At 38.4% G+C, this 15420-nt stretch overlaps 1 protein-coding gene across 2 annotated transcripts in view; it reads left to right on the top strand.

Annotated features, from left to right (window-relative positions):
* Positions 1 to 15420, top strand: part of SGCD (sarcoglycan delta) — a 559487-nt gene that overhangs the window by 451356 nt on the left and 92711 nt on the right. For both annotated transcript variants that reach the window (XM_049647926.1, XM_049647925.1), the window contains exon 6: positions 4575 to 4647. In XM_049647926.1, the coding sequence (XP_049503883.1) occupies positions 4575 to 4647 (73 nt within the window). The remainder of the gene's footprint in view (positions 1 to 4574; positions 4648 to 15420) is intronic.

Genomic DNA, 15420 nt, shown 5'->3' with positions numbered 1-15420 from the left:
GATAGGGGATGGGAGAATTCATCCTGATGGATGTTTGTCCACTCTGCAGCTTCTAGAAGAGTGAAAAATGGTGTTAAAAGCAGAAGCCTGATAGGACTTGGAAATAAATGGTGTTTTTGAAAAGTATTAATATCTCATCTCATTGTGCATGTGGATTGTTTTCAGAAGAGAGGTGAGGGGAGATTTAGCAAGTGTTACTTGAGGGTATAAACATTGGGATTTGTTCATATCTCATAAAAAGCTGAACAAGTAGAGAATGATTTAATATAATGAAAGAGACAGTCTAGAATAGTAGTCACAGACATTGGTTCCAGGGCCAAAAGATGAGAGTTCGGGTTCTGACACCTCCTTTTCACTGTGCAACCATAGGAAAATATCCTGACTTCCCTGAGTGTCAGATTCCACATTCGTAGCAACAGACATGCATAGTCCCTACCTCATAATAATGATCAAATTAAAACAATTTCCATAATTTCTAGTTTCTAGTATGTGCTTTAAAAATGTCACTTTTAAGAGTCATAGAGGACCTGGATAAGGGGAGGAAAAAATAGGTTTCATAAATATTTTAGTACTATAAGCAGTATCTTATTGACTATCATCTGCTGATTTCTATGTGCCAAAGATCTCGTTCAATCTTCCAAGACCCCTAGGAGATAAAGTTACCATTAATATCCTTTCTTTTCAGAGAAGAAAACTGAGCATCATAGAGATTGGGTTTCATGCCCAAGGACACTCAGATAATGAGAAATTCTGGTACATTCCCCTGAGAAGTCATATCTGTGAGTCTGTTTTCCAGTATGGATGGCACGTATGGGCCCCTGTGGCAAAGTGCATCAAAAACAAAATCAGAGGGCATCTGGTTGGATGGTGGGAGCAAAAGGAGCCTTAGTGAGTGTCTTGCCCTTCACTTTGACCCCACATCCAGAGCCCGTCAACCACCCAGATCCTCTATGAGAGCCTAGACCCCTGGGTTTTGCTGTCTTGCCACCTTATGGGTGCCACATTCTCCTGGCATTCAGAAAACAAGACACTAGGGTATAGTGGCTAAAAGTAGGGCCTTGGTTCAGATGCCTGCATATGAATCTCAGCTCAGGCATTCACTAGCCATGTGACTGTGAGCCCCCTCTTTTTTAGCCCCACTTGTCTTGTAGGACAATTAGTTTTCTTGGTCTGGGGAAGAAACTACAGACCTTTGATCTCATTTTATTTTAAAGCAATATTTGTATTTAGCCCAAATAATATTCTCTTCTTAGCATAGCTCTTTTATTTTAAGAGGCACAGTTAAAAGGAGTTGGATTTTGGACATTCATTAAAAATGCAATGTGATACATGAGGAGTTTTATGACAGTAAATTAGTACTGCCATAGGAGTATTAGTACCAATTGGAAATAAGTAGTACCAAATTGGACCCCAATAAGGCATCCGGTGGAAGCCTAGGGAACCTAAAATTGAATCTGTCTGTATTCTGTGTGTGACCTTCGGAGACCATGGTTGTTCCACAAGCATATGGTGAGCACCCATAATGTATTAGATGACTTCATATAACCTTTTTTATCCCCCTTGGAATTTCTTTAAAAGGGTGGCAGAGCGAGGGGCCACTGGCTGTGGTACAGCACTTCCTTCCTGAGCTTAGTACAGCCAGATGTTAAGAAGTGGCAAATGAGGTTTGGTCAGTGTATCTGACAAATGGAGAAACAGACGCAGCACAAAACTTGAATAAAATAAAGAAAATAGTGCATGCTTTTGAGGTTCATTTTAAGAAAATGGCATTCTTCATTTTTGGACAATTGAACTGAATAAATGTAGTATATATCCTTATATATGTATATATTTTGCATAGTCCTAAGAAGTAGGTATTCTTGGGCTTCAAGGGGCCTTATAAAACGATAGGAGGATACAGGAGATATCAGTGAAACACAAAGCCTCACAGCATTGTAATACCAGTTCAAATAATGAAGGTTGTCTATGAGCAGTACTAATTGCTGTATCGGTAAGTCAGACAATTAGGGCTGATTTTAAGGGAGGTAATGCTCTTTCTCATGCAGTTTTCATAGTTTTCTTAGTAGAGGAAGGGGAGATATGAGCTGGTACTAAAGAGTCAACACAGTGTATGTAAACAGAAATAACTTTCCTAGCCTTAATCAGGTGTATAATTGTTCCTTTTAATCATTAAAAACAACAACAACAACAACAAAATAGGTTCCAGTGGCTCAGAACTAAGCATCTCTAAGGAATACAAAGGGAAGGGATTTCAAGGGAAGCCCCTGTTAACTGCAGTAGTGACAGATGGGAATTGCTCAATAACAGGTTTGAGATGGTACTGAGAGGTGACTAAGGCCATGCTCTTGGGTCAGACACTTTAGAGCCACGTCCCAATGTGTCACTCATTGTCCCGTGATTTCTCCTGGCCTATTTTACCTACTAGGCACCCTCTACAGTATCTTTCGTCTAGGCGCTCTTCAAAGGATCACAAAAATCTTGGAGATGTGGATTGTATGCTCTGCAAAACAAAATTTAATACATGTGTAACAAAAGCCACATTATAGTCTATAATCCAGCCCAATCTTATTCAGTTATTGTGTTAGTCAGGATTCTTCAGAGAAACAGAGCCAATATGGATCTACCTATGGGAAGAAAGTCATTATAAGAAACTGGCTCAAGTCATTATAGAAGCTAAGGAGTCCCACAATCTGCTGTCTATAAGATGGAGACCCAGGAAAGTTCATGACATAATTCAGAATGAGTCCCAAGGCTCACTGAGAACCAGTGCAGTCAATGGTGTAGATTCCAGTCTGGGTATTAAGGCCTGAGAACAAGGAGCACTGATGGCAGGAGAAGACTGATATCCCAATTCAAGCAGTTAGACAGGAAGAACCTAATTCTTCCTTCCTCCGCCTTCTAGTCAGGTCCTCAACAGGATTGGCTGATGCTCACCCACACTGGGGAGGGCACACTGCTCTGCTAAGTCCTTTGATTCTACTCTCATCTGGAAACACCCTCACACCCAGATGTTGTGTTTAGCTCAGTATCTGATTACCTCATGATCCAAGTCAAGCTGACACATAAAATGAACCGCCACATTTATAAAGAACATAATAAAGTTTAAATCACTAGGGCAAAATAGTGTATGCATAATAAAACAACATGCTTAGGAAATTTACATTAAAAAATGCTGTATATAATTGAGACTGTGGGTACATTTTGATATATTTGAAAGGTGGTGTGTTGGTGCCTTGAAAGGCAAAAGTGTCTTATGGGCAGAAAAAGATCTTTAATGTCCCCACACTAAACGTCTCTTTGCCTACTGCAACTGTTGGTAGGGTGGTTGCAGGCAATAAATGAGCTAGTACATATGATGTGTACATGATGGTATCTGGCTTTTAGTAGTCACTCAAAATGCTAGCTCAGATTAATAGTTATCATTTACCAGGATACTTTAGTGACCATCCATGATGTTAAAATTTGAGGCATTGTTTGCTGATTTTACTTGCAGTAGTCTTACTTGTATCAAAAAGATTAAATATTTTTACAATTGCTACAAAAGTCAAGAAACCATTTCATTTTCCTAGACTTAGCTAAGATAAATCTGGATTTGTAATATCAGTGGTTAATGGAGGAATTCTAGACATCATAGCAATGCAAGAGGATTCTAGAAATTCACACATGCATACAAGGTATTATTCTGCCCCTTTTTGTGGCTTCAAAGAACTACACCAAAAAATGTATGAAAATCAACACCTTTACTTCAGAGTACAGGATACTGCCTAGCTAAGTTTAATTGAAAAACTAATATTCAGTGCAATTGTCTGTGATAAACTAAGGTGTAAATGAGTTGAAAAACACTTTGGGAGCAGACAAATCAGATAATCACCACCTCTATGGCTGGGAAGGTTCAGCTGGTGATAACAAGTTGTAAAGATAAAAGCTTGTAGCAAGGTCAAGAGCTAACTGTCTAGATTGGGTTGGGGATCAATGTTGAATAATACTCAAAGTGTGAAAGCACTGAACTTCAAATGATCTCTCACAGTGTTCTGTTTTGTTTAACTTTTCAAGATAATAGTGTAGAACTTTAGGGAAAAATGTTTTTGCTAGATTTTATTAGGTGAATAGTTTACAGTGTTACAGTGTTCTCCACCATCCACTCACTGCTGAGATGTTGTATGTGTTCTATGATTTGTGCCCCACACTGAAATAAGAGGGCTTCAGCTGCTGTTTTTCAAAACATTTCCAGTTGGGTAACTATTAATAGTTGATGAGAGACAAGAGTTAGACTGTGCCATTTCTAGGCTTTTTTTTTTTTTTTTTTAATGTTAACATTGTATTTGCCTCATGGCCTCACTCTGATCTCAGCAAGAACACTTTCAAAAGAAGCTCCTTGTTTTTTCACAGGCTGTTTGCATGATTTGATTCAGTGCCCCCCCCCCCAAAGGTAGGAAGCTAAAGCCAATGGCAAAATGTGTGCTTTGGGTTGTGTGAAGGATTCACTACATTTAGCTCCACTCATTGTGCTGATCGTGTCCCCAGGTGACATGCAAAGTCTCCAACCTCTGTTTGCTTTTTTCTTTTGTTTACAGGAGCGGAGGGCACAGTGTTCCCTAAATCTATAGAGACACCTAATGTCAGGGCAGACCCCTTCAAGGAACTAAGGTAAATTTCTGACTATGCTTTGCATTGATTAGTGGCTGTTTCCTTTGTCTGAGAAACTGGCTGATGATCCATTTTGACTATAAGGAATGTAACAGCGTCACAACATGAATATACAAACTGGGAGAGATTAGAAAGGACAAGAAGATAAGCTACAGCCAAGGGAAAATTTTCTCTGAGAACTTAAGAAGATTGAGGGTTTGGAGGAAGAGGTTGCCAGCCTTGTAATTAGGAGATGCAGGATTCATTCATTTGCACTGCCTGTTTCCTGCTGTATTTTGTGGGACCAAAAAACCTAACCAGTTACAGCACTAGTCAGTAATTGGTGCTGATCAGCCCAAAGAAAAGTGGTATCTGAAAGAAACTGGACTCTAATATGATACAGATTTTTGTTTGTATGTAATAATCTCTCCATTACTTGGAGTGTTATGGTACTAGAACTACTTTCTGTGGATATTCCCTGTACTGGTGTTAATCTTCAAATATCTATAATTGTGCTGCCTTTAGCAGAAAAAGACTCTGAGATCCTGTATATTTACCACCAACAACTAAGGAAACAAAAAAGAACAATAGATATACCTATAGATAAATAGACAAACAGAGATAGATATAACCTAAAAACCATTACAGCCACCAAAGGACCATCCCTGGCTCCAAAAAGGAACCCATAAAAAGTGGTATGTTGACACAAATATAACTATAATTTTTACCATATACTTATGATATAGGCAGGCTGGGACCCAGAGGGGTCTCCCGCAGGACCAGTAAGAGGGTCCTGGGCTTCATGCAGGAAGAAATCAAATATAATCTGGAGAAAGTGAAAGCAGAATTTATTGAATAGCATGAGTGACAGACAGAAAATAGCAGATGGAGTGTCTGGGAGACTCAGAAAGGAAAGGAGAATGAGTTTCAGCATCGCTTGGGATTAGGGTTTTATACGGGAAAGGGGCCTGAGGTATGTGTTTCTCCAGGAATCCAGGGTAGGGTCTGATCAACTGCAAGTGTCGGGTGACCAATAGCTGTTATTCCATAAATCACTGAAGGTAGGGGGTGTTGATGCCAGTGTAGGCTGTGGTTTGTTGGAAGATAATGTCCTGGAACATGTTTGGGTTTTGGCTCTTCTTAGATGTTATCAGATGTTTGGGACCTAGAACAAAATTCAGATTAACTTTCTTGCTTCCCCTTGGAAGTGGGAACATAGCTCCTTTGGCTTATTCAGAAATGGGGTCTAGTAGAAAAACAGCAGAGATGGAGCCTTTCTAAAATGGAGTCTCTACTGCTTCCCTACCTCATTTACAGCCATGAAGAATTCAGTGAATGCTGGATTTCTTCATTTCTTGTAGTTCTTCTAACATAAATCATCATAAATAATGTTGAATATTTAATAGTAGACATCAAACATAAGCAAATGTGTTTGTATCACACAAGCCATATCTACTTTTTCAAGATGCAGCCCCAAGATCTATGTCTTGCTAAAATGGCAACAGCCATGTTGGCGTTTGGATTTCCCTGAACAGAAACACATTCTCAGTAAGTGGAGAATATATCTCCTCATTACAAAATGCCTAGCATTCTTGCAAAGCTTGTAAGGCTTTATGACTATAGGGAAATAAATTGGGCCAAAGGAAGAGGATAGTTGGTGAAGAAAGAGAACATTTTCTTCTCCAAATCCCATATACCATGGGCTGTATTTTTAACATTATATGCTACATTGCAAGGTTTTATTTTTTCCTTGAATAGTTGCTTCCATCTCAGGGCTTCTTCCTGACAGAAGTTACCTGACCGTCAGCTAGATCCTTTGTTTCATCTTAGGTACTAAGCAGGAATCTTTTCAGCAAATCCACCCAAGGAAACCTGTATTTCAGGACTCTGAGAGCAAGCTCATTCTCTGAGAGTGCAGCGAATCCTCGTGTCTGTGATATAAGAGCTCTTTTTTGAGACAAGCTAATGTGTGACCTGTTTCCCTTTCTTTTCACAGACCTCTTAAGGAACAGAGTTATTTTTTAACACAACTGGTCAGTAATTAGTGCTGATCAGTCCAAAGAAAGGTGCTGTCTAGAAGAAGTTGACCTCTAAATATGACCCAGTAATTCCTCCCCTCCCCCATGGAACAAGTGCTCCATTACCTGAAAGGCATGGAAAATATGAGAGTCAAAAATTTAGGCTAACTTTGCTTTAAATAGAAAAATAAGGGCGCCTGAGTGGCTCAGTCAGTTAAGCGTCCGACTTCAGCTCAGGTCATGATCCCACAGCTCCTCAGTTCGAACCCCGTGTTGGGCTCTGTGCTGGCGGCTCAGAGACTGGAGCCTGCTTCAGATTCTGTGTCTCCCTCTCTCTCTGCCCCTTCCCACTCATACTCTGTCTCTCTCTGTGTCTCAAAAATAAATAAATGCAAAAATAATTTTTTAATAGAAAAATAAATCTTACGTGGTTAAAAACAAACCCAGCCCACATCAAATAAAAAGACAAATTATCCAAGCATCAGCACACTTTAGAGATCCATATTCTGAAAACTTTAGAGCACAGTAATTGCTCATATAAGGTTGTAGACTATGGTCCTCTGTTGACACCAATGGAAAACCCTGGGACCTTGCCTTAAAAAAATTAAATCTCCAAAATTTACAAGTGAATCTCCTGAGTCAAAGTGCAACAAAATAAGGACTTCTGCTCATTGCTACCTTCCCATTGTTTATTTTAAAGTTGTAAGCATATCCTACAGAAACAAGAAATAAAATTTTCTTGCAGGACACATAAAAAGACTTTCATACGTCATTCTACAACTGGAATGTAGAATGTTTGCCCCTATTCAAATTGTGTTGATGGTTGATAGCCTGAATGGAGTCAGGGCCTAGAATGTGATAATTAGCTCCTTCATCCTTATGATTTTTTTTTTTAATGGCACTTTGTAGGAGAATCTCTGACCAATTGAAAGATAATGAAATGTAGCTGATATATTAGCCCAGACCAGTGCTTCTGTGGATGTTTCACCTTTGTCATCTAATGGTACTACACTTTACTCTGTGCTATTGAACGGTATTGACCTTGAATATTGAGTAAATAGGTAATGAACTTGGTGACTAAGTCTTCTGGCCTCTGGCTTTACAGTTGGATCAGTTTTACTGATCCAGTGCATTTGTGCTGGGATGTCTTCTCATCTTAGGAAAGTAGAATAACCTAAGGAAGATCCCTGGATTTGTGCCAGCAGATAGCACTGAGTGAGCTGTTCAGGTGAAGCAGAATTGGTCCACTCCTCAGGAGCAACACAACTGAGGGGAAGAATATCGAGCTGGGGGTCAGATACCTACAGCAAACACACTATATAGCCTTGAGCTAATCCTGGAGCCCTGATATCTATAAAAAGCCAGGTCTCTTCAGGCTCCAAACAGCTAATCCCCTTATATTATTTTACTTTTTATTATAAAGTAATTTTAGATTAACAGAATAGTTGCAGGGGACCTCAGTGGCTCAGTGGTTAAGCATTGGACTCTTGATTTTGGCTCAGGTCATGATCTTGTGGTTTGTAGATGGAGTCCCAAGTCAGATTCATATATTCTCTCTCTCTCTCTCTCTCCTTCTCTCTCTCTTTCTCTCTTTCTTTCTCTCTCTCTCTCTCTCTCTCTTTCTTTCTTTCTCTCTCTCTCCTTCTCTCTCTCTTTCTCTCTCACTCTCTCTCTCACTCTCTCTCTGCCTAAATAAATAAATAAACAAGTAAATAAACCTTTGCAAAAAAAAAAAAAAAAGAGTTGCAATATTCCTGCAGATTATCCCTCTATACCCTTTACCTGGTATTTCTGATGTTAACATCTTACATATCCACGGTATATTTATCAAAACTAAAAAATTAACATTGTAGCCCCATAAAATATCTTAATTTTATGTAAGATTTGCTTAAAAACATGCAATCACCTGAATGCATTACAGATCCAAAAAATATGTAAAGAAGAGTTTAACAGAAAAACTATTTGTTTATACGTGAATTAATGCATCTTTAAAACTCCCACTGCAGTTGTTAGAATGTTTTTAATGAGAGTTGTTTTTTTTAATTTTTTTTTACTTTAACTTGTTTTATTTTTTATTTTTTAAAATTTACATCCAAATGAGTTAGCATATAGTGCAACAATGATTTCAGGAGTAGATTCCTTAGTGCCCCTTACCCATTTAGTCCATCCCCCCTCCCACAACTCCTCCCATAACGCTCAGTTTGTTCTCCATATTTATGAGTCTCTTCTGTTTTGTCCCCCCCCCCCTTATTTTTATATTATTTTTGCTTCCCTTCCCTTATGTTCATCTGTTTTGCATCTTAAAGTCCTCATATGAGTGAAGTCATGATATTTGTCTCTCTGACTAATTTCACTTAGCATCATACCCTCCAGTTCCATCCATGTAGTTGCAAGTGGCAAGATTTCATTCTTTTTGATTGCTGAGTAATACTCCATTGTATGTATATATACCACATCTTCTTTATCCATTCATCCATCGATGGACATTTGGGCTCTTTCCATACTTTGGTTATTGTTGAGAGTGCTGCTATAAACATGGGGGTGCATGTGTCCCTTCGAAACAGCACACCTGTATCCTTTGGATAAATACCTAGTAGTGCAATTGCTGGGTCATAGGGTAGTTCTATTTTTAGTTTCTTGAGGAACCTCCATATTGTTCTCCAGAGTGGCTGCACCAGCTTGCATTCCCACCAACAGTGCAAAAGAGATCCTCTTTCTCCACATCCTCGCCAACATCTGTTGTTGCCTGAGTTGTTAATGTTAGTCATTCTGACAGGTGTAAGGTAGTAAGTATCTCATTGTGGTTTTGATTTGTATTTCCCTGATGATGAGTAGAGAGTTGTTTTTTTAAATAATGTTCTATACCCAGATTTTCTTTGCCTTACTTGTCAGTGGGAACTGAGTTAAAAAAACTACAGGTTATTTTTCCATACACCATCTTCTGAACTGAACAAGCAAAATTTAAATATCCATCCATGTCCTTCACTTACCCCAAATATCAAACGTGGGAAAATAGCATCTATTTTAGAGACCTTGTCTGTTGGTATAACTTGTTTCCTCCAACATCAGTTTGGATTTTGAAGGTTTTTTTTGTTCTTTTATTGTTGTTTGTTTGCTTGTTAATGAGAGGCAGATGTTAGGCCTCCAGCACATCTTCCTAGAAGATCTCAATCCTCGGCTCAAAAAGTAGTAGCTTCCTCTGCTAGAGTTTCGGTTGACTGCTTTCTTTTTCAGAGTTACTATCGTTACTGTATTCACAGTGTTCACTTAAGATGTTTGTAAATAATCCAGAGTTGAGTTGAAAAATCACAAAAGAGGGTTGCTTCTCTCCAGACAAATAATGAGGGTTAGCAAGGTCTGAGCCCAATATCCAAGTTGGGTGGTTTGTTGACTTTGCCCCTGAAGGACAATTCTGAAATAATGACATGTTGCTCTAGATTCAAGACTCTACTGAAAAAAATCTACCAGTCACTATGCCTATCTCTTGAAATAAGAAAAACTAACTTGGAACAGAAACTGGATTTTAATAAATTCACGATCTGAAATTCATAATCTGACTATATTAAATGTTCACTTGTTCATTATCTTTTTTCCTGGTGTCTGTGTATAAAGACAATTGGAAAGTTCCCTGATCTCAGGCTGTGCATGATCTGAGACAGGAAATAGGCCATTTAGTTTTGCATATGTATTTTCTGTAAGAACAGAAGCTACCTTTGAATGTCTACATTGCTCTAAGGATTCTTTTCAACTATGAAGCTCTCTGTAAGATTCTGATCCTACAGGAACAGGAAATAGACTGTGAGATCTTATTTCCCAGACATATGCCAGGGCAAATGTAAAACATAGGAGAAGGTTACCTAGACCACTAAACATATATAGCCAATTCTGTTCCTCTGGATATCACTAAAAGCTTGGAAGGGACCAAAAAACAGCAAGAAACCAAAAGATCTTTACAAAAGAATTTTTCATCAACTAATGTGCGGATGTGGTCTTACTCTACATACAGTTATGATAAAGGTGGTGACCTGATTTCCATTTCATCATAGGTCAGTCACTCTTGGCCAGTTTTTTTTTGTTTGTTTTGTTTTTTTTTTTTTGTTTTGTTTTGTTTTGTTTGGACACTAGGAGTCAAGGCATGTGCTAAATATTTGGAATAAAGAGATAAATGAGTACTCAAATAATTTATAGTTAAGGAGAATAAGATAGACATGCAACCCAAATATAAGGTAGAATGATAAGTGATGGACTAGATATATGAACAAAGTCAGAGGACACACAGAGAATGACACAGAGAATTCTACCTGAGAGGGTTAGGTATGGGATATTTTAGTCGCAAGATGAAAGAAAAAGCCGGTAAGTGGGCCTCAGAATTTAAAAAGCATGGTTCTCTAGGTCCACTTAATGTAAAGGCAAATAGGCCAATGTATTTCTGTAGCTCCCAAGAATATTACCGTGTCATTTCTAAAAATGAGGTGCTATAATTTCCTTATGACCATTGTGTTATTTAATAAATTGTGAAGGCAATCTCAAATATGATCACAGAGGACTTTAAGGATTGTTACAAGTTTCAGAGTTTAGTACATAATTCAGAACTGTAAGAGTCATTACTATCAAACCCATTCTGCCTCTTCAAATAAACAAGGCATTTCTTTGCTACTGTGTTTTTTTCCCCACAGCATTACCAGACTTTTAATAATAAAGCAGAAAGATGCATCTGTTACTCCCAATACGCACTTGAGTATTCTGTAGGATCTTTTTTTAATGGATAGATACTAATCTAAACTCCTTTGGGAACGTTTGAGATTTAAAGTCTGTGTATATCATAAGAAAACAAGAATTAGACACTTCCAAATTGACAAAAAATGAATTTATTTCTTTAATTTTATTTTAAAACGGCTGTAGCCAACTAAATGTTTATTTGACTGGCAGCGGTTTATAAATGTAAGCCACCGGAACAGTCTGTTAAAGCATCAGAGTTCTATTAATTAGAGACTTAGTAATACTTCTCCCTTCCCGTGTCCACCTCAAAAGTCAAAATAGCAAAAATACTGGATAGGTGGTCACATTTTTAATGATATGTGTAATATATATATTATATATACATGGATATATATCATTTTATACACATATGACATTTTTACATATATGCATATATACATATACACATACATATGTATTTTATATATATATATGCAGGTAGAGAGAGGAGGGAGAGGCTATATATTATGCTTCTTATAGCTATGGGTGCATGGTATATGGGGGAATACCATTGTAAGAGAAATCCTTAAATGTTCTCCTTTTTAAACATTTTGCAGACATGTTCTGTAATTTTGTTTATCTTCCCTCTCCTCTAACTTCCAATTCCATGTACTTAGACTAGGTTTTTCAGTTTTATTTTGCACATATGAAATTCACAATTGTCTGATCACAGATCATGAATACTGAAGTGATTCAAAGGAGAAATGAAAATGTACAATGGCCAGATAATGTCATAGATACTCACAAGCCTTACAAAACAGAAGGATCATGACACAATGTTCATGTTGGTCAAGAGTCATGCTTTGAAGGTATCCTGCATTGTGTTTGAGTTTGGCCCCAAATCCTATCTTCTTTGTGAACTTGGACAAGTCTCCTAAGCTATCCTCACCCAGTGCCTAGAACATGGGAAAAGCTCAGTGAACATTAATTCAACAAATGTTAGCTACTGGGAGGAGCAAGCAGCTCATTTTCATGGGGCTCCAGCCCTCAGACACGAGTCCCTAAAGTTTTAAATTTCATCAACCAGTAAAAAGTTTCTATGAAACCTGGGTGACTAATAATTCTTTTTCAATAAAGGACAAAACCAAAAAGCTTTTGTGTATCTACATCTACTGTTGACTAAGACATAGCCTTAGAATGAAAGCCCCATAAACTGCATGCATGTAATAATATTAGCATATAATTGCGGAGGCTCCATTTTCTCATTTTGCCTAAGATGCTAGGGACTGTATCACAATTTTTCACCAACCTACAGTGCCCACCCAGAAAAAATGAACATCTGAAAGCCACAGGCAAGAGCTTAAAGAAGTCCACTTTAAGGTTGCAAACCTGTCTGAAAACCCAAAGTAATACATCTTGTCCATCTTTCAAGACCATATATGTCCCTTTTCTCCCTCCTTCCCTTCTTCCTGCATTCCAGAATCCTATCATCCCCCCCTCCCCTTTTTTCATTAATACCAAAACAGAGTTTGGATTTATCTACCTATTTATTTTGTTCCCTTATCCCCAACCTTTTCTCTAGGTGCCCTTTTCACCATGGTTCTCTAAGTATATAGGAGAAACAAAGGGGTAAAGGTAAAGGGATCCTGCCATATTTGAGGTATTTCCATCTTTCCCTTTGCCATATTTATCTAAGGCTTTTTTGTTTTACAAATATGATAGAGATTATATTTTAAAGCTACCAAACCTTTGTGATCTGCCGACATCTCCTCCGTACAGTATAATTCTACCATTGGAGGCCAAGGAAGGATAAATGGAAGATAACGTCATGGGGGAAACGGAGTCTACGGCATAGAGGAATTCCCACTCAGGAAGAGGAAATGGAAAATCCATCTTTTCTGATCTCTGGTGAAATGTAGTAAGAAGATAGGAAATGTAGGGAAAGCAAGTGGTAAAATATACTACAGCCTGTTGACCTTTGTTCTCTGATTCATGGAAAGGGGAAACCAATTAGATTTCAAGGAAAGTCAGAAGCAGAGGGTCATTGTGCATTTTCATTTGGGACTCTAGGAGGAAACCAGCTTATAGAGCTGGTTGGTCTCACAACCCTCTGGATTGTCATGTGGCTAGAGAGGAAGAGGGGACTTGGGTCAGCACTCTCAAATCTCCTTCAGCTCCTGGGGGTTGGCAATGCCAGGGCAGGAAGGAATCCACGTGGTATCCTGTTGAGCCCAGCAGATTGATGACTGATGGGGCAGACTAGTGGGCTCCTGGACAGCTTCCCTGCAGTGGGTCTGTGGGCTCCAAAGCAGACAGTCTGATTTGGTGGTACAGTGGAAAACCTACCCAGGCCTCAGGGCCTGCAAACACCATTCAGACTTCACTCAGCAAGCATTAAATGAGCCCAGTGAGCAGTAACCAGAATTCACCCCGTGAGAACTTAAGTGTGGGCTGCTAACCTGATGTCAATCAGGACAACATCTTATGGAATCTGAACTGTCTTTGTTCCTGTTACCACAAGGTCACATAAGCCCCATCCTCCCCATATCCATTATGATATAAAGTGGGAGAAGAAAATTGAAAGATTAATTATTTATCCTAATGGGAAAGAATACTTTGTAATCACAGAGAAGATGCCACAAGAAGTGTAATTTTTTTCTAACAATCCATAAGGATAAATTTGAGAGAACAATTAAGTCAAGTAAGAACAACAAAGAAATGCCATTTGCTATCACTGATGAACACAGTTTGTAAATTGGGCAGCCTGCAATACAAGGTATTATGTCAGTCACAATATCTGAGCTGACCATCAGGCTTCAGAAGCCATGAGTCTTCCCCTGTGTGTCTTGTAGGGAACACCGGGTATGATCAAAAGGAAAAAAAAAAATGCTTTCAGAATCCATCACCGGCACCTGCTATTAGTGATTTAGTTTCTCTGTAAGTCTTGAACTGGCATTGATTGACACTCATACTCCCCAAAATGCTCCTAGATTTATAAACTCTTAAACCAACAAAATACTGGAGGAAATGCCTTAATAACCAAAACATTTACATGTGTCTCTCAAAATGATTACTCGACTATCTCTGACAGCTAAAACCATCAACCATGTGAAATGAGGCACTTTAGTACCTATGTGGTTGTCCCTTAATGGCTGGCCCATTTTCATCTGAACCCAAGAAAGGCAATGTGATACATGATTATCATTATCCAGGACAAGTGGCTTTTACTTAAGAATTAAAATTATATCTTTTAAATTAATTTTTAATGTAAGAGTTCAAAATGTGAAAAAATTACTCAGAAGATTAACTCATGATTGGGGGGGGTTGCGGTTTGAAATGGCACTTTCGTCCATGTTGTCAGGGCAGGTATGAGATCCTAAATTAAGTGCTAACCTCTCAGCCTTTTAGAACAGAATGGGCATGAGTATAGGTTTGCCAAAATTCCTGAGTTGGGACTACCTTCTGCCTCAAAAGGAGCATTGTGACTTTATTATTGTTTTTATCTTGATTAAAATGTCAGCAGCTGCCATTTATTATGTAAAGTGTGTGGGGTAGATTGTTCTATTATTCTTGAAAAACACACAATTGCTTTGTGATTCTCCGGTTTTTTTCCCCCTCAGTAGGATGGCTCTGCTGGGTGCATAGACAGAAAATCTTGCTTAATTACACCCTTCATGATTTTGGCTCAAAGCCAGCCTTGTTTTATTCCAATTATAACCTTTTCAAAACAAAGAGTAATGGGAGTTGAAAGGAACAAGCTGACAACAGTTTTTTACCTGAAATAAGTTGAGAACTAGAAGTGAATCATAAAAAGAAAAAAAAATCAGCCAATGGATGTCATTTTGTTTCTTACTCCAGAATTTTCCATGGATTGTTAGAATATAATATAAATGAGATCAAGACCATCCGATCTCAGAAAGAATTCTATAAACTCACTGGATTTCCTGGCCAGGGACTATGTGCCAACTTGGGTCAAATGTCAATCCCTTGTTTGCTATCCTTTGGTGGCTCCCACTGACTTGAAGATAAAATTTCAAAACCAGAGTACTCACAAGTAACCTTCAAGTAGTTGATCTGG

Source organism: Panthera uncia, assembly GCF_023721935.1.
Source record: "Panthera uncia isolate 11264 chromosome A1 unlocalized genomic scaffold, Puncia_PCG_1.0 HiC_scaffold_17, whole genome shotgun sequence".
Classification (NCBI taxonomy): domain Eukaryota; kingdom Metazoa; phylum Chordata; class Mammalia; order Carnivora; family Felidae; genus Panthera; species Panthera uncia.
Note: the sequence above shows the minus strand (reverse complement) of the source record. Positions and strands in the feature narration are given on the sequence as shown.